Source organism: Tamandua tetradactyla, chromosome 14, assembly GCF_023851605.1.
Source record: "Tamandua tetradactyla isolate mTamTet1 chromosome 14, mTamTet1.pri, whole genome shotgun sequence".
Taxonomy (NCBI): Eukaryota; Metazoa; Chordata; class Mammalia; order Pilosa; family Myrmecophagidae; genus Tamandua; species Tamandua tetradactyla.
In genome coordinates this window covers 45,853,972-45,873,801 of record NC_135340.1, presented here as the reverse complement: position 1 = coordinate 45,873,801, position 19,830 = coordinate 45,853,972, and the positions used below count along the sequence as shown (strand labels likewise).

Sequence of the window (19,830 nt, the reverse complement as noted above, 5' to 3'; positions counted from 1 at the left end):
ACTTCACAGGAAAGTCTTTCAACCTGCTGGGTCCCACACTCAGGGAAATCTGATTAAATGCCCAGACGCCAGCAAAAAATAACAAATCACACCAGGAAAATTGAAGATATGGCCCAGTCAAAGGAACAAACCAACAGCTCAAATGAGATACAGGAGCTGAGACAACTAATTCTGCATATACAAACAGAAATGGAAAACGTCTTCAAAAACCATATCAATAAATTGAGGGAGGACATGAAGAAGGCATGGGATGAATAAAAAGAAGAAATGGAAAGTCTGAAAAAAAAATCACAGAACTTATGGGAATGAAAGATACAGTAGAAGAGATGAAAAAAACAATGGAAACCTACAATGGTAGATTTCAAGAGACAGAGGCTAGAATCAGTGAACTGGAGGATGGAACATCTGAAATCCAAAAAGAAACAGAAACTATAGGGAAAAGAATGGAAAAATTTGAGCAGGGGCTCAGGGAATTCAATGATAATATGAAGCGCACAAATATACGTGTTGTGGGTGTCCAAGAAGGAGAAGAGAAGGGAAAAGGAGGAGAAAAACTAATGGAAGAAATTATCACTGAAAATTTCCCAACTCATATGAAAGACCTAAAATTACAGATCCAAGAAGTGCAGCGCACCCCAAAGAGAATAGATCCAAATAGACGTTCTCCAAGACACTCACTAGTCAGAATGTCAGAGGTCAAAGAGTAAGAGAGGATCTTGAAAGCAGCAAGAGAAAAGCAATCCATCACATACAAGGGAAACCCAATAAGACTATGTGTAGATTTCTCAGCAGAAACCATGGAGGCGAAAAGACAGTGGGATGATATATTTAAATTACTAAAAGAGAAAAACTGCCAACCAAGAATTCTGTACCCAGCAAAATTGTCCTTAAAAATAAGGGAGAAATTAAAGTATTTTCACACAAAAAGTCACTGAGAGAATTTGTGACCAAGAGACTAGCTCTGCAAGAAATACTAAAGGGAGCACTAGAGTCAGATACAAAAAGACAGAAGAGAGAGGTGTGGAGAAGAGTGTAGAAAGAAGGAAAATTAGATATGATATATAAAATACAAAAGGCAAAATGGTAGAGGAAAGTATTACCCAAACAGTAATAACACTAAATGTTAATGGACTGAATTCCCCAATCAAAAGAACTGTAAAAAGTGGCAGAACAGATTAAAAAACAGGATCCTTCTATATGCTGTCTACAGGAAACACATCTTAGACCCAAAGATAAACATAGGTTGAAAGTGAAAGGTTGGGAAAAGATATTTCATGCAAATAACAGCCAGAAAAGAGCAGGAGTAGCTATACTAATATCCAACAAATTAGACTTCAAATGTAGAACAGTTAAAAGAGACAAAGAAGGATACTATCTACTAATAAAAGGAACAATTCAACAAGAAGACATAACAATCATAAATATTTACGCACTGAATCAGAATGCCCCAAAATACATGAGGAATACACTGCAATCACTGAAAAGGAAAATAGACACATCTACCATAATAGTTGGAGACTTCAATTCCCCACCCTCATCAATGGACAGAACATCTAGACACAGGATCAATAAAGAAACAGAGAATTTGAATATTACAATAAATGAGCTAGACTTAACAGACGTTTATAGGACATTACACATCACAACTGCAGGATACACCTTTTTCTCAAGTGCTCATGGATCATTCTCAAAGATAGACCATATGCTGGGTCACAAAGCAAGTCTCAACAAATTTAAAAAGATTGAAATCATACACAACACTTTCTCAGTTCATAAAGGAATGAAGTTGGAAATCAATAATAGGCAGAGTGCCAGAAAACTCACAAATACGTGGAGGCTCAACAACACACTCTTAAACAAACAGTGGGTCAAGGAAGAAATGACAAGAGAAATTAGTAAATATCTCGAGGCGAATGAAAATGAAAACACAACATATCAAAACCTATGGGACGCAGCAAAGGCAGTGCTAAGAGGGAAATTTATTGCCCTAAATGCCTCTATCAGAAGAGAAGAAAGGGCAAAAATTCGGGAATTAACTGTCCACTTGGAAGAACTGGAGCAAGAACAGCAAACTAACCCCAAAGCAAGCAAAAGGAAAGAAATAACAAAGATTAGAGCAGAAATAAAAGAAATCGAGAACATGAAAACAATAGAGAAAATCAATAAGACCAGAAGTTGGTTCTATGAGAAAATCAACAAGATTGATGGGCCCTTAGCAAGACTGACAAAAAGAAGAAGAGAGAGGACGCAAATAAATAAGATCAGAAATGGAAGAGGAGACATAACTACTGACCTCACAGAAATAAAGGAGGTAATAACAGGATACTATGAACAACTTTATGCCAATGAATACAACAATGTAGATGAAATGGACAGGTTCCTAGAAAGGCATGAACAACCAACTTTGACTCAAGAAGAAATAGATGACCTCAACAACCAATCAAAAGTAAAGAAATTGAATCAGTCATTCAAAAGCTTCCCAAAAAGAAAAGTTCAGGACCAGATGGCTCCACATGTGAATTCTACCAAACATTCCAGAAAGAATTAGTACCAACTCTGCTCAAACTCTTCAAAAAAATTGAAGTGGAGGGAAAGCTACCTAATTCATTCTATGAAGCCAACATCACCCTCATACCAAAACCAGGCAAAGATATTACAAAAAAAGAAAACTACAGACCAATCTCTCTAATGAATATAGATGCAAAAATCCTCAACAAAATTCTAGCAAATCGAATCCAGCAACACATTAAAAGAATTATACATCATGACCAAATAAGATTCATCCCAGGTATGCAAGGATGGTTCAACACAAGAAAATCCATTAATGTAATACACCATATCAAGAAATCAAAGCAGAAAAATCACATGATCATCTCAATTGATGCAGAGAAGGCATTTGACAAGATTCAACATCCTTTCCTGTTGAAAACACTTCAAAGGATAGGAATACAAAGGAATGTCCTTAAAATGATACAGGGAATATATGAAAAACCCACAGCTAATATCATCCTCAATGGGGAAAAATTGAAAACTTTCCCCCTAAGATCAGGAACAAGACAAGGATGTCCATTATCACCACTATTATTCAACATCGTGTTGGAGGTTCTAGCCAGAGCAATTAGACAAGAAAAAGAAATACAAGGCATCAAAATTGGAAAGAAAGTACAACTATCACTGTTTGCAGATGATATGATACTATACGTCGAAAACCCGGAAAAATCCACAACAAAACTACTAGAGCTAATAAATGAGTACAGCAAAGTAGTAGGTTACAAGATCAACATTCAAAAATCTGTAGTGTTTCTATACACTAGCAATGAACAAGCTGAGGGGGAAATCAAGAAACGAATTCCATTTACAATTGCAACTAAAAGAATAAAATACTTAGGAATAAATTTAACTAAAGAGACAAAAGACCTATACAAAGAAAACTACAAGAAACGGTTAAAAGAAATCACAGAAGACCTAAATAGATGGTAGGGTATACCATGTTCATGGATTGGAAGACTAAATATAGTTAAGATGTCAATTCTACCTAAATTGTTTTACAGATTCAATGCAATACCAATCGAAATTCCAACAACTTACTTTTCAGAAATAGAAAAACCAATAAGCAAATTTATCTGGAAGGGCAGGGTGCCCCGAATTGCTAAAAGCATCTTGAGGGAAAAAAACCAAGCTGGAGGTCTTACGCTGCCTGACTTTAAGGCATATTATGAAGCCACAGTGGTCAAAACAGCATGGTACTGGCATAAAGATAGATATATCGACCAATGGAATCGAATAGAGTGCTCAGATATAGACCCTCTCATCTATGGACATTTGATCTTTGATAAGGCAGTCAAGCCAACTCACCTGGGACAGAACAGTCCCTTCAATAAATGGTGGGAATGTCAAATGGTGCAACCACTGTGGAAGGCAGTTTGGCGGTTCCTCAAAAAACTGAAATATAGAATTGCCATACGACCCAGCAATACCACTGCTAGGTATCTACTCAAAGGACTTAAGGGCAAAGACACAAATGGACATTTGCACACCAATGTTTCTAGCAGCATTATTTACAATTGCAAAGAGATGGAAACAACCAAAATGTCCATCAACAGACGAGTGGCTAAACAAACTGTGGTATATACATACGATGGAATATTATGCAGCTTTAAGACAGAATAAACTTATGAAGCATGTAATAACATGGATGGACCTAGAGAACATTATGCTGAGTGAGAGTAGCCAAAAACTAAAGGACAAATACGGTATGGTCCCACTGATGTGAACTGACATTCGAGAATAAACTTGGAATATGTCATTGGTAACAGAGACCATCAGGAGTTAGAAACAGGGTAAGATAATGGGTAATTGGAGCTGAAGGGATACAGACTGTGCAACAGGACTAGATACAAAAACTAAAAAATGGACAGCACAATACTATCTAATTGTAATGTAATTATGTTAAAACACTGAATGAAGCTGCATCTGAGCTATAGTTTTTTTTTGTTTGTTTGTTTTATATATATATTTTTTGTATTTTTTATTTTTATTTTTTTTCTCTATATTGTTATTTTATTTCTTTTTCTAAATAGATGCAAATGTACTAAGAAATGATGATCATACATCTATGTGATGATATTAAGAATTACTGATTGCATATGTAGAATGGAATGATTTCTAAATGTTGTGTTAGTTAATTTTTTTTTAATTAATAAAAAAAAAAAAGATTAAGAACATGTCCAAATCAGGCTACATAATTCAGACTGCCACACCATTGAACACTGCCCGGCCCTGCACTGCAGCCATGACTGCTTTGCATTGCTGTTATCTGCTTATCTTCCTCTCCTCCCCACTGACACAGTGCTTGGGACATTGCAGGCACCCAGTAAATATGTAAATTAATTAAGTAAACTGTGACTCGGGAGTTCGAAGATCAGGGTACTACAAGGACTTCATCTGCAGGGTTAATATCCTCTAACACGTTGCAAAAGCCCAGAAAACTTTCTGGAGTTTCTGTCATATCAGGCTTATTGCCCTGTGTTCTCAATACTTGGAAATGCAAGGCAAGGGATGCCAACAGAAAGCAGAATTCCAAATGAGCTTCCTGTCTTGAGGCAAAAGGCCAGTGGCTACTGCAGCTGGAAGAGCCTGAAAGTGAATGAGGCTGTGAGAAGAGAAGTAATGTAGGTGAGAGGTCAGTGGGAGCTTAGCTTACTGTGGGGGGCGCTTAATGGATGCTAAATAATTAAAAGAATGAAGTGAGAGATGAGGAGACTGATGTATTGATGATACCGAGATGAACTGAGGGGTCTGAGAACACTTGCAAACTGGTCATTAATGTTTCATCAACAGTGTCTGCACCCCTTTGTTAATTTTGAATGGTAGCTGGAGTTTCCAATTTAGGGGATACAGTTTTTCATGAAGAACTTAAAAAATAAATAAATAAAAATAAATAAATAAATAAATAAATAAATGGTGCCTAGAGAACTGGATATCCATATGCAAAAGAATGAAAGAGGACCTGTATCTCACACCCTATACAAAAGTTAACTCAAAATGGATCAAAGATTTACACATTAGGTCTAAGACCATAAAACAGTTAGAGGAAAATGTAGGGAGATATCTTATGAATCTTACAATTGGAGGTGGTTTTATGGACCTTAAACCTGAAGCAAGAGCACTGAAGAAAGAAAGAAATAAATGGGAGCTCCTCAAAATTAAACACTTTTGTGCATCAAAGAACTTCACAAGAAAGTAGAAAGACAGCCTACACAATGGGAGACAATATTTGGAAACGACATATCAGATAAAGGTCTAGTATCCAGACCTTTCAACTCAACAACAAAAAGATAGCCAATCCAATTACAAAATGGGAAAAAGACTTGAACAGACACCTCTCAGAAGAGGAAATACAAATGGCCAAAAGGCACATGAAGAGATGCTCAAGGTCCCTGGCCATTAGAGAAATGCAAATCAAAATCACAATGAGATATCATCTCACACCTACCAGAATGGTCATTATCAACAAAACAAAAAATGACAAGTGCTGGAGAGGATGTGGAGAAAGAGGCACACTTATCCACTGTTGGTGGGAATGTCAAATGGTGCAACCACTGTGGAAGGCAGTTTGGCGGTTCCTCAAAAAGCTGAATATAGAATTGCCATACGGCCCAGCAATACCATTGCTAGGTATCTACTCAAAGGACTTAAGGGCAAAGACACAAATGGACATTTGCACACCAATGTTTATGGCAGCATTATTTACAATTGCAAAGAGATGGAAACAGCCAAAATGTCCATCAACAGACGAGTGGCTAAACAAACTGGTATATACATACGATGGAATATTATGCAGCTTTAAGACAGGATAAACTTATGAAGCATGTAATAACATGGATGGACCTAGAGAATATTATGCTGAGTGAGTCTAGCCAAAAACTAAAGGACAAATACTGTATGGTCCCACTGATGTGAACCGACATTCGAGAATAAACTTGGAATATGTCATTGGTAACAGAGTCCAGCAGGAGTTAGAAACAGGGTAAGATAATGGGTAATTGGAGCTGAAGGGATACAGACTGTGCAACAGGACTAGATACAAAAACTCAAAAACGGACAGCACAATAAACTTATGAAGCATGTAATAACATGGATGGACCTAGAGAACATTATGCTGAGTGAGTCTAGCCAAAAACTAAAGGACAAATACGGTATGGTCCCACTGATGTGAACCGACATTTGAGAATAAACTTGGAATATGTCATTGCTAACAGAGTCCAGCAGGAGTTAGAAACAGGGTAAGACAATGGGTGATTGGAGCTGAAGGGATACAGACTGTGCAACAGGACTGAATACAAAAACTCAAAAATAGACAGCACAATACTACCTAATTGTAATGTAATTATGTTAAAACACTGAATGAAGCTGCATCTGAGCTATAGTTTTTTTGTTTTGTTTTTTATATATATTTTTTATTTTTTATTTTTATGTTTTTCTCTATATTATCAATTTTTTTCTTTTTCTGTTGTCTTGCTATTTCTTTTCCTAAATAAATGAAAATGTACTAAGAAATGATGATCATACATCTATGTGATGATATTAAGAATCACTGATTGCATATGTAGAATGGAATGATTTCTAAATGTTGTGTTAGTTAATTTTTTTTAATAAAAAAAAACAAAAACAAAAAAAAACATGGCTACTGGAACACAGCTCTACACTTTCAGGCAGTTCCCTCTCTCATTTCTAAATTTCCTTATATCAGTATGCTGGGTTTTCTCATTCTATGTTTGCTTATTTCTTACCAGGAACATGTTATGGACATGAACTGTGGATAAGAAGGATGGTTAGCTTGTGTATAGTGATAGGTGGGACCTAATATGTGTAAGCAAGTAATAGAAATGGCTGGATTTAGGGCAAAATGAAGAACAGATTCCATCCTGTGTATCCAGGCAAAGTCACAGCTGTGCCAATGACTAGTATACTATACGATAAGTTTGCAGGTGGGAAAACTTACGGGCGCATGTTAAGCAGGTCCTGGAATCCTTCCATTGACTTGGCTTTTTGCCCCCGGGATGCCATGTACTTGTCTTTTGTCCAAGTCATGTGCACCTTCTCCTGATAAGTCTCCGTCTCTTCATCTTCATCAGAACCAATGCTGGTCAACCGTAGCATTGAGTTCCGGTCTTTCACTAGCTGTGCCTGGGGAAGGTCCGACACAGTTATTACTCTATATCCATGTTTTTCTCATGCTCCAGTTTCAATTTTAAAATATACAGCAGTGGAATAGCTGATAACAGCTACGAGAAGAAAGGAATTTGTTATCTTGTGAAAACAATACAGTAGTACACCTTTCAGTAATACATTTCATAGGACCAGGATTGATGCGGCAAGGTCTCACCTCCCTGTCCCGCTCTGTTTTGGATAGTCGCATGTGCCGGAGCATCTGGGACCTCTGTTCCATCATCAGAGTGCGTTCGTAAGTATAAGCTGATATGTCGCTGTCATGCTATTAAAGACATCACACAAAGTGGTCAATAAGCACTAAGGAGAAAGAGTATCAAGCCACAATTTTCGTTTCTACTTACTAAATCAAACCAGACAAAATATAACAATATCAACTAAGTTTCATTTCTACTTTGCTTAGGCACTAAGTCACATAAATATATTAGTAGGAATTGCTGAAAAAATCCAACTCAGGTGGGCAATGGTGGCTCAGTGGCAGAACTCTCACCTGTCATGCCAGAGACCTAGGTTCAATTTCTGGAGCTTTTCTATGCCAAAAAAAATAAAATCCAACTCAGACTCTTTTCTATAATCTAACCTTACATATGAGCTTTCTTGAAACGCAACCTCTAGTTGGTCTGTTTTTTGCTTAATAGTGACAGGTTATTTGAAAAAAAAAGTCCTGTGATTTTAAGAATGAATATATGAATTAAAATTAATACAATTATATTAAGCAGACAAGAAGCTGTCAGAAATACAAGGACTGGGTAAAAAAATAAAAGCAAACACACACACACACAAATATACATACATCATTTACACAATCTACTTAACAAGGTTTTCTTGGAACTAGAGGATTAATCCACACTTTCAGCTGAGCAATTACCCAAGCTAGAAAAGGTACTAGAAAGACAGGGTGGGAAATGGAGAAATGGTGGTCTCTTTGATCTCAAATTCAGGTTTCTCACCATCTCCACCACTTCCACCTCTGCCTCAATGCGCAAGTGGTACAGGAAGGTGGCCAGGTCTTTCTTCATCTGGATACTGTTGTCTTCTAGTTGGGCTACTGTGAAGATCCGTATGCTACACTTTCGCCACACCTGAGAGAATGCCATACATACAAGGAAAATTAGATGCAAAGAGGCAGAAAGAGAGTGATTTCCTAACACGTGAGGCATTCATGCCTAGAAAAACCTTGCTACAGTGTCAGGGTATTTGCTCCTGGCTTTCTACTTGGTATATCACTGTCCTATAGCAAACGATTGATTAAGCAACACTTTAAATACAGAGTTAAGGAGTTCCTTAATTTCATAACAAGAAAAAACTGGTAAAATGTAAAAGACGGCATGTGATGTATTAAGAAAATGTTTTATCAAAATAGTATGCATATTGATGACACCATGCAGACTATAATATTTACTATTTAAGTTTAATTAGTCTTACCAAGGGATGAATATATATATATATGTGTGTGACACACACATACTAACATATATGTAAGTGAATACACATAGACACACTTACATATACCCTTAGGTTTCCAGTATTTGAGAAACTCTTGGCCTTTTTTAAGAAGTTAAAGGTTTGTTTCAAGGATGTATACATTTGTTATTATTTTTCCCAAAAGTTTATATGGAACTTTATTAGTTTGCTGAATTTCACTTGTTAAATATAAAGAAAACTATTTCTTATAAGGTTGAAACTGGGACCATGGGAGAACCAAGAATAATCCCCAATCTTTTGTTTCTAAGCCCCAAAACTACACATTCAAAGAGGAAGGGTTTATTAGTGAATGTGGGAATGGAATTTATCCAGTGAACCAGGGCAGGAGTTAAGGGAGAAACACTTTTTTAAGAAGTTGTCTAAAAATACCTTGTGCTGTTTAAGTAGGAATGGTAATAGCATGAGCATTCCCCCATCATGCACAATCCACCACACATCAATGTTGCCTTCTGAAAACTGCTCCACATTGCTGGGAAAGAAGGAGATGTTCTTGGCTACCAGCAGGGCAAGATGGGCAGCAGTCGTGACCCGGACAGTTCCTAGGCAGAAAAAAGAGACTGAGAGTCAGAAGAGGCAGAAAAAACCCTTAAGACTTGCCTTGTTTCTGACAGGCAATGTCAGAAACTGTCAGGAGAGTAAGGCTAACTCCCTTTTAAATTTCTTTGAGCAAACAGTCCTATTCAAATAGCAGGTTCTCACTTATTAAATAACAAAAATCACTGAGGAAAATCTGAACAGCCAACAGAATTGGACTAAGAACCATGGCATATGTTATTAGATATATTCTAATTACTACAATTTTAAGGGTCCTTATGGGGGATAAGTGAATTTGGGTGGTTTGATGCTATATGACAATCCTTTCAATTCCTGTGGGGATGTCAATATGAGGAAATCATAAAGGAAAATATGACATTTAGGAAATAATTCCCAGGACAAACTTTGACAGAAATAAATAATAAACATAAAAACAAAGTGGTAGGGGTGGATAGGAGAATCAGGTATTATCACTACTAGTTATATATGTGCCCTTAGGAAATGATGCTCCAGCAATGGCATCGTTTCTACTTTAGGAGATGGGGGGTAAGGCTAGGGTGATGAAGATTTAACTATCTTTCGTCTGAGCTCTCAGGAATGGTATGAAAAGTGTCCTGTACCAATAAAAGTCTTCCAAGCTCGAGCATCTTCACTCTGGCGCCATCCATTAGGCCAGCCCATCACCACTGTGTTGTGCTTCATGCCTCCAAGCCCACAAGACTGGATGAGGTGGGAAATGCCCTCTCTCAGCTTGGCTGCCACCACCAGTTGGCAGAATCCTTTCACCTTTTCTGCCTCCATTAGGTGCTTTATGGTCTAAAAGAGACACGGAACCTCAGCACTGAATTGCTTTCATCCTGGAACTTTAAACCCACTCCTCAAGTATTATACTCTCCTCCTCTTTACAAACTCTGCAAAAAATCCTGTCTTCTATAGAAAAGTCTGTAAGTTAAAATTATTCCAATGATATCTATTACTCTTTGTCATATTCACTTTTTAAATGCTTAGTACACATCTTGACATCTATAGCTAGTTGTCCATATTTAGTTTCTCTGTCTTTTCCTCTATTCTGCTTTCCTTCCTTGTAATATACAAAAATCAAGAACAGAGATCTTCACAAAGTGAATATTCCATGTTCTTTGTTTATTGACTAGAGTGAATTCACTAATGTGAACATGATCTCCTTCCTCAGTTAAAAAATGTCCTCAGATTACAAGAAATTCAATCTGATGGTTCAGTTTCACTTTAGAGCTTTCTCAGATATGTTTCCTTTTTTTTCTCCTCCCTTTTTCACCTATCTCCTGATATTTTAATGGTGATTACTGATTACACTTTATTTGCTATACTACTCTTTTATGTAATTCTAATCAATTTGGAGATAATATCTCATCTACTGTTACCCCATCCTCTTAGTGGAAAGGGGAAGAGAATAACAGCATGGACAATACATATGATTTTCCTAAAGGCACTGAACAAGTCAGTGATGCAGCAAAGGTAAAAAGCAGGGTCTCTTGATTTCCAATTCTGTGCTCTTTTTGTTAATTTCTACCATCATTTTGGACTACCATTTCTTCAGCACTTCTAGGTTTTAGGCCTTCAAAATATTCTAAAATGAGAGCCAGTAATTTTGTTTTAAACACGGGCAGGCGCTGGGAATTGAACCCGGGTCTCTGCCTGCTGAGCCATGGTGGCCCACCCTTTTTTTTGTTTTGCCAGTAAAATTTTTGAAATGCAACTGAAATTTTCTCCAAATAACAGGGTTAATTCTATCATTTGTAGTTAAGTGTTAGAGTGAAAACAACTTCGTTCATGCAGAACTTAAAACTCAGCTGATCAAAAATAGCAAAAGAATCTTGCTCATAATACCACACAAATTAGCAAAGAGAAAGAAAATTCGCTCATTGTCCCTTTCATCAGATTACGATGAACCTTTCCCACTGTCCAAGGGATAAATGCATTTACATGGTTTCTCTCAGTGCTCAGGGTCAATGTTAGAGTCTAGCTGGAAACAGCTCTTGGTCTTGGAGCAATACTTTAAATGGGAAGAAATAAAAGATTACTATCTTTTGGTTCATCTTAATCATTTATGGGAATATAATTGTTCAAAAGTCGATGCTAACTAGCAGGAAAAACTCCTAGATCACTCAGGAGAGGGAATAGTTAAGAAATCTGAGGTCTGAAAACATCAAACACCTGTACGCTTACTTTCCTTTCCTTCCCCAAGTCAGTAAGCTTAACTCTTACCTGCTCAGCAGCTAAAGCCTCACCATAGTTCTCCAGAAAGTTGCCCACAATGACAGAGCCTACAATAGTGAGACCCTTTCCTGCTTTGAGCTGTGAAGCAAAGGTGAGAAGGCGAGGATGCTTGACATGTAAGTCTTCATCTAGTTTCAGCAACACAAGCAACTGGGGTCTGTAAAGAAGTTGGGAGGAAGGGGGAAGAAAACACTTTGGGTTTGGGGAGCAGAATGACAATTCCATCTTTTAACTCAGGAGATCTGTATAAAACATGCAATTTGAAAGAAGGAAGAGATTAGAGGAAATGACAGGATGAGTATTGCATTATTTTGAATCCTTCCAGTATTATTTCAGATTGATCAGTCTTCAAGGAAGAATAAAAAAATGGTAGAAATCATGATCATAAATCACATGAAGACAAAGGAGTAAAGGATCTTGGGACAGTTCAAAATAGGTCAATTACCCCAATTCCTTGATCCACATGATCTCATCTTATAATCAGTAACACACATTTTTGTGTGTTAAATATGTGCCAAACACCACTAAGATCCATTTTTTTACCTCCAGTTTTTAGTGTGTGGAGGTCCTTCCTCCAGCCGAAGCAATGCAAACCGAGCTGCGCTGAGGGACAGTCCACGGATACCATCACCCCATTCTTTCTCTGCTCTGTGAGAAAAAGGTGAAAAAAGTAGAAACAGGAAAACTATAGCAAGGACAATTTCAAAAAGTAAAGTTTAATTTTCTGATTGTAGAAGTAACACATGCACAAGGTAGAGAGTAAGAACTAATTAATGATGTACATAATACTTTTTACTAATACAATGAAACTACTGAAACAGATCAACATTATCCTTTATCAAGAGATGGCACTGTGCAAACAATTCATAAAAAAATGCTGACAGGGTCATTCACTCAGTCCTTCTATATAACTATTCAAAAGGAATAATGTAAACTAGCATTTTGGATTAGGAAATTACTATAGACCTGAAGTTTAAGTTACTTTGAAAATAATGGGGAGAAAGTAAAACAAGATATAATTTTCTGAATCAGCATGTTATTTAGCACTCATTTTTTGGAATGGTCAGTGAACTTTTATATATTATAAAAGTTTTTGGGACTAATTTTTTTGTTTGTTTCAGAGACAATACCTTGACTGAAAAATAAAAAATATTTGTTTGTGTATGGTTTGTTTAGTACTGATTTGTTATTATTTGCATATGTTCTTTTAGTTATTTTTCACTGAGCCATTTGTACTTTCTTAACAGGTTGCCCTTGTGATAAAATGCTTGCATCTGAATTATGATTAAGAAAATTAAATTATTGTGATTAAATGCTTGCAAAATTCAGTTATGGAAGAATGAAGTTACCTGAACCCATAATGCAATTTTCTTTAACCTGGCTCTAACCAAACTAGATAGTCAAACTATCTGTATCAAGAGCCCAGTCTTTCTAGTTTTCTAGCTCAATGATGAGATCACTTTTAGCACAAGGACAAATCCACAGTTTGTCCATACTATTATAGACTCACCCTTGGTACTCAATGTACTTGTAGATCATACCAGCTATCACCATAGCCACGATGGCATAATACCAGGAAGAAATGAACATCAGAGCCAGACAGATACTCATTCCCATGAAAGAGAGGGTCCTAGGAAATTAAAAACAAACAAACAAACCATAAAGTACCTTTCAAAGTAGCTAAAAAAGAGGCATGTGCTTGAGCAGTGCTTTTCAGACTATCTGTGGTAAGGGACTATTTAAAAAATTCCATTCTATTTCAGACAGATATTTTTGTAAAATGCAATAAAAATGAATCATTAAGAAGAATTATCACATGCCAAGGTGCTGTGGTAATGTCAAATTGTTATAAAAGTTTCTAAATGCTTATTCTTAATTTCTATAACTGCCCAATCATAGATTGGCCACAAATGGTAAGTAGATTTGCACTCATCTGCAAACAACCCTTCGCACTGGAGGTTGTTTGCCATTCTAGAAAACAAACAGGGAGGCTTTAAAAGTCATCTGTGACTATAAGAATAATTCATATTTACTTGGAAAAGCAGAGATGGGATATGCAGTTAGAAAGAAACTCAAGAGCTTTTTAAAAAAGTAACTCATGCAAAAATTCCTAAATGTATTTTCTTTTTTTAAAAAATTTTTTATTAATTAAAAAAAAATTATAAGAAACACAAACATTTCCAACACATACATTCAGCAATTCACAATATCATCACATAGTTGCATATTCATCATCATGATCATTTCCCAGAACATCAGCATCAATTCAGAAAAAGAAATAAAAAGACAACAGAAAAATATAAAAAATTTTATGGATGTTTATTAGCAAAACGGTAGACTCCAACCAAAAAAAAACTTGCCATTAGCTTTCTTACTTTACATGAGATAAACTTCACAGAGAGTAATGATGTGCTTGTTTTTATCAAATAACTCAGGTAGACAATTGCATTTATTGAAGTTCTGTGTACAGAACGAGCTTCATAGCTCTATGATAAATTTCAAAGAATGAATAGGAGAGTTAATCTGGAGAAAGTTAAGATCTAATGAAAATATAGGGTAAAGAGAAAAAGAAAAAAAATAAGCAAAATAGCAACACACAAACATTCATAATGAACTTTTAATTGAAATTAAAGCTAGAAAAAGAATCGGAAGTGCCAAAATTAGCCGAAGTTCTAAATTTTTGCCACATATGTGTCTGCCCACTATTGGTAAATGAAGAAAGAAAGGGGTTAAGGAGAAAGTCAACAAACAAGTACATATTAAAAGACTTTTTGCTATAAGAAAAAACATGGGATGATAGCTAGAAAACTTTGAGGGCTCTTTCAGGACTGGAGAAATGACCATCTCAGCAGCAGCAGTTGCAACATTTCATTGAGAGCTTTGGTGTATACTGGGCAATGTGCTCAGCACCTTAGCTTAGCTCTAAATAACCCTTTAAGGTAAGCACAACTACTAGTCCCCTTTTACAAATGAATAAAATGCAATTTTCTGCGGTTATGTGCATTGTTGAAATTTACAAAGCTAGGAAATAGTAGAGCTTAGGTTTTAATGTAGGTCATCTGAGTCCATAATCTACATTCTTAACTACTAAACTAAATTGTCATAAAGAAGAGAGTTTGAGAATGAAAATGGATGAGAACATGAGATAGAAAGGGTTGAAGTCTAGTGCACAGTTAAGAGGGAAAGGGAAAAACAGAGGGAAGTTTGCTTAAAATAGAAGGAGATTTGCTCTTTATTCTAAGTAGGTTGTTATAAAATAGCTATGATGAAGTGGTATAGGAAAAACAGGGTGGGAAGGGAGGGTTTTCATTGAGAATCGAAAGTTGAGGCAGCTGATGTGGAATGGCTGGCCAAAAACAAAACTGTATCAAGAGCCCAGCCCTTCTAGTTTTCTAGTTCAATGATGGGATCTCTCCAAATGTTGAGAAGAGAAAAAAGCAGACTTACCAGTGGTAGTAGCGGAACCGTGGTCTCCAGTTGGGTGTTCGAAGTAGTGTCTGCAAGGCACAGGCCAAGTTCACAAAGAGGTAACACATCAGGAAAAACCTGGAAGAATAAAAAAGAGGGAGGATTATTAATGTGAAATGATTCTTCAAGGGTTATTTTAAATAACTGGAGATCTTTGCTACATTTAGCCTCTGTTTCTAGAACAGAGATTTGTTGTCTAAATCTAGGCAGTAGAGAAACAAGCTTCTCCCCACAAACCTTCTCATTCTCCTATCCTCTTTTCCAGTGAATGACATCAACCACTCTTTCCAGTTGTTTTTTGAAAAATCCCAGCTTCCTTTTCCTTCCTTACCTTTCTTCCAAATTCACTTATCAAGCCCTGTGGGTTCTACCTATTTAAAATCTTCAAACTTCTTTCCATCTCTACCACTATTCCCTTAGTACATACTCTCCTTTCTCTTTTGCTCAATTAGTCAATAAGCTCCCAATTGGCATTCTGAGCTCAATTTCAGCCTCTCTCTAATCCATCTTTTATATCAAGTTCCTTGTTCCAGAACATAAATATGTTTTCCTCTCAACCAAGGATTATCCACTACTTCCACGCAAAAGTTCCAGGTCCTTTGTGATACCTACTTTCCTTGCTGCTTTTCCCATCATGCACCCTCCACCTTAGCCAAGCCAAACCACTTTCAATTCCTTGAACATGCTACCTTATTTCATTTCCCAATTTCTTTACACACATTCCCTTTCTGGAACATCCTTCATACCTTCGTTGCTTAGCAAATAACCACTTGTATTCTTCAAGGTACAAGTGTTACTTTCCCAGAAAACCTTTCATGATTCCCACTCAGCACCTAGTGTTCATTTTTAACAGAACTCATTACATTAAATGGAATCATTGGTTGTTTCCTCATCTACCATCAGTTCCTCAGGAATGTCTCTTATTCATCCTTGTATTCTCAGCCTGCTGCACAGTGCCAAGGAAGCAGTAAGTCATCAATAAATCACAATTGAAAAAATAAATGCTAACAGTAGTAGTGAAAACTATAATCAACTGATAATGAATCAGAAATGAAGGCAAAGAACTACTGAGTTATGTAGGCAGGAAGAAACCATGATGATTTGTAAAACAGTATGCATTATACATTATTTAAATAAGAATAACTGAAGAAAATAATTCACTCTTACATGGAAAGAATTGGGGCCACAAGATCCAAGGAGGCAATAAGGATTCCCAGCTCTGCAATGGCAGCTGTTAGAAGTAAAGCCCAAGTAGGTTCCCCATTGGCTTTGCTATGACCAAAAACCTGTACACAGAAGGGGAAATTATCAGGCAATAGGAGTGTAGAGAGGTTTTGAATTAATGCTACCTGATTACTTTGAGATAATACTGTAACTACTGTGACATCTTTTAAACATCTTTATCTCACTCTGCTATAAACTCATACTAGAGATTTAAGGAATCTTGTATCAAAAATACGTCTCCATATTATGTGATCAAGTAATTCCTAAGTCCATGATGTGACATTGTTTCATGTAAGGCCTGGGAACAAAAGAAGAGGGCATAGGAAAAGGTCACTTACTCTAAGAAATGGTATAATGTTATCCTTGGCAATAGCCTGTAACAGCCTTGGTGCACCCGTGAGACTCTGAAGTCCAGCTCCACACGTTGAGAAGAAGGACCCAATAACAATCACCCATGGGGATGGCCAAGATAAGGTGCCAACCACCAAATTACCTTTCACAGCATCCCCAAACCTAGGAGATAAATGAGTGGATAAATTTAATCAGGAAATAAATTTTGACTTAAAGACTAGTAAAAGACATTCACCAAATTTTCTCTTTTTATCACAGGGATCAAAACTGGGGATAGATATGAATATTAAAAAGTACAAAGACAGGTAGATTTGACTAAATGGCACTATTAACCCACATTCAGAAAGAATAACCTAAAGGGCCAGATTTATTCAGAAGATAAGGTAAACCTCAGTTACAGCTTTTCCCCTCAGTTTATCAAAATATCAGCTCACTGCAGAAAAATTAAAAAAGTTTACAAAAACTGGAAAATAATACAAAAAGCAGAGGGCAATAGATTCTTAACATAGTTGCTAATATTTTACTATTTCTTCTTAGTCTATTTACTATGTTTTATTAAAAAAAGTTCAGATATACTATACCTATAATTCTATATTCTTTTTAAACTTCATATGTGTCATTATAAGAAAAAATTTTAGTGGCTTGAGTAATATCGTATAATGTATATTTCCTTCCTTCTAATATGATTTTCTACTATATACAATACTGTGATTAATGTATTCATACACATTCTATGTACACACTTCAAATTTTTTCCTTATAACAGATTCCTAAGAGAGAATAACTACAACAAAGGAAGAAAAATTTTAAAACACCTCAAAGTCACTACCAGATTGCTTCCCAGAAAGGTTTTTTTTTATTCAGAGAGGTTAAACTTTACCCCTACTGGAAGTATACAAAGATTCAAATCTTATGGCACACACTCCATACCAGTCTTGACTATTAAAATAAAATTTTAAATTTTCATTGTCATACTGTTTTCCATTGCACGAAATATATATATATAATTTATCCATTCTACTACTGATGGACACTGGATTATTTCCATGTTTTGGCTATTAAGAGTAATAGTACAATAATTTTTATATTATGGTGCAATTTACCAAAGCCTTGTGAAACCATAAATTTACAATTACAAACATACAGCAATAATATACTGTGGCACTTAGTTCTTTATTTTGTCAACAATATTTATCTAGCATCTATTAGAGTTCATGTCCTCAAAGAGCTCATGAAGAGTGATAGGAAAACTAGCAGCTGCAATATAGTGTGGTTCCTGCAATAACACAGTATGTTCAGAATACAGTGGTAGAACAAGGGGAGGAGTGGTTATCTCTGTTTGGGCGAGGCTGAGAAAGCTTCATAGAAGAAAAGACACTTAGCCTGGTCTTAGGAAGAATGTGTTGTCCAGGTGGGAGTAAACTAATCTAAGCAAGGTGGATGGAGATCTGAACCAAGAAGACACATTTAACTCCAAGTTAAGGCTAGAGCATAGGGAATTTATGAGGAGATGACAGGAGATAAGACTGGAAAGAGGCAGACTGGGCCAAATCAGAATGATGGGTTTTAATGGGCTTTGGCAGACTCTCGAGCAGGGAGAAAGCATATAGCTGAAATTGTGCATTTCAGAAAAATCATTCTGGAGGCAGTGTGGAAGAAGGATTAGAACGTAGTAAATCCGAATGGGAGACTATTATAATAATCGAGGTAAAAGATCCTGAGGACCTGTACTAAGTGACAGGAATGAAGAATAGGGGAAAAAATGAGATCTATTAAGGAGAAAGGTAGAATTTACAGGGCTTATGGATTAAAGAATCAATGGAAAAAGTCTAGGATGACACTTAGGTTTCTGTTTTAGAGATGAGGTAAATGGTGATGTTATTAATCAAGATAGGGAAAATAGGAGAAGAAGCAGATTTGGGGGAAGGATACACCTAAGAATCTCTTGCAAAAACATTTTATACTAGTCAGTGAGAGGAAAGGAAAAACACTCAAAGCCTTCATGAAGGAAATTAAGAAGTAAATGTTAGGTTTTTATTTAGGAAGCCCAAATAGAGTTAGAGCGATACCTGTCTCTCATTGAAAAGACATTACAAGGTTTTTGTTTTTTACTTGCCCTACTGTTGAGGCTGGGACTACCAAAATGGCGTACTTTCTTTTTTGGTCTCAGATAGTTTTCCAACAGTGCTTTTATTTAAAATGTAATTTTACTGAGATATATATACACATACCATATAATCATCCAAAGTATAGAATCTATGGCTGACAGTATCATCATAAATTTGTAAATTGATCACCACAATTTTTGAACATTTTCGTTAATTAAAAAAATATATATTTAAAAGTAAAAATGAAAAAGAACACCCAAACATCCAATACCTCTTATCCCCTGCTATATATTTTTGTCCTTATTTTTTTTTACTCATCTGTCCATACACTGGATTAGGTGAGGGTCCACCACAAGGTTTTCACAATCACATGTTCACACTGTAACAGTTATATAGTTATATAAACATCTGCAGGAATCAAAGTTACTGGAATACAGTTCAACAGTTTTAGGTATATCCCTCTAGCTACTCCAATTCACCAGAAATTAAAAATGGATACCTATATAATGCACAAGAATAACCTCCAGAATGACCTCTTGACTCTATTTGAAATTTCTCAACCACTGAAACTTTGTTTCATTTCTCTTTCCCCTTTTAGGTCAAGAAGGCTTTCTCAATCCCATGATGCTAGGTCCAGGCTCATCCCCAGGACTCATGATCCATGTTGGCAGGG

The 19,830-nt window shown here is 36.3% G+C and overlaps 1 protein-coding gene across 4 annotated transcripts in view; it reads right to left on the bottom strand.

The window, feature by feature from the left end:
• SLC12A6 (solute carrier family 12 member 6) overlaps window positions 1-19,830 on the bottom strand; it is a 200,971-nt gene that overhangs the window by 32,019 nt on the left and 149,122 nt on the right. For all 4 annotated transcript variants that reach the window (XM_077127350.1, XM_077127352.1, XM_077127349.1 and 1 more), the window contains 11 exons: window positions 17,037-17,211; window positions 16,642-16,760; window positions 15,454-15,552; window positions 13,517-13,636; window positions 12,550-12,654; window positions 11,995-12,163; window positions 10,371-10,566; window positions 9,586-9,755; window positions 8,682-8,813; window positions 7,889-7,996; window positions 7,505-7,689 (listed from right to left, as the gene is read on the bottom strand). In XM_077127350.1, the coding sequence (XP_076983465.1) occupies window positions 7,505-7,689; window positions 7,889-7,996; window positions 8,682-8,813; window positions 9,586-9,755; window positions 10,371-10,566; window positions 11,995-12,163; window positions 12,550-12,654; window positions 13,517-13,636; window positions 15,454-15,552; window positions 16,642-16,760; window positions 17,037-17,211 (1,578 nt within the window). The remainder of the gene's footprint in view (window positions 1-7,504; window positions 7,690-7,888; window positions 7,997-8,681; window positions 8,814-9,585; window positions 9,756-10,370; window positions 10,567-11,994; window positions 12,164-12,549; window positions 12,655-13,516; window positions 13,637-15,453; window positions 15,553-16,641; window positions 16,761-17,036; window positions 17,212-19,830) is intronic.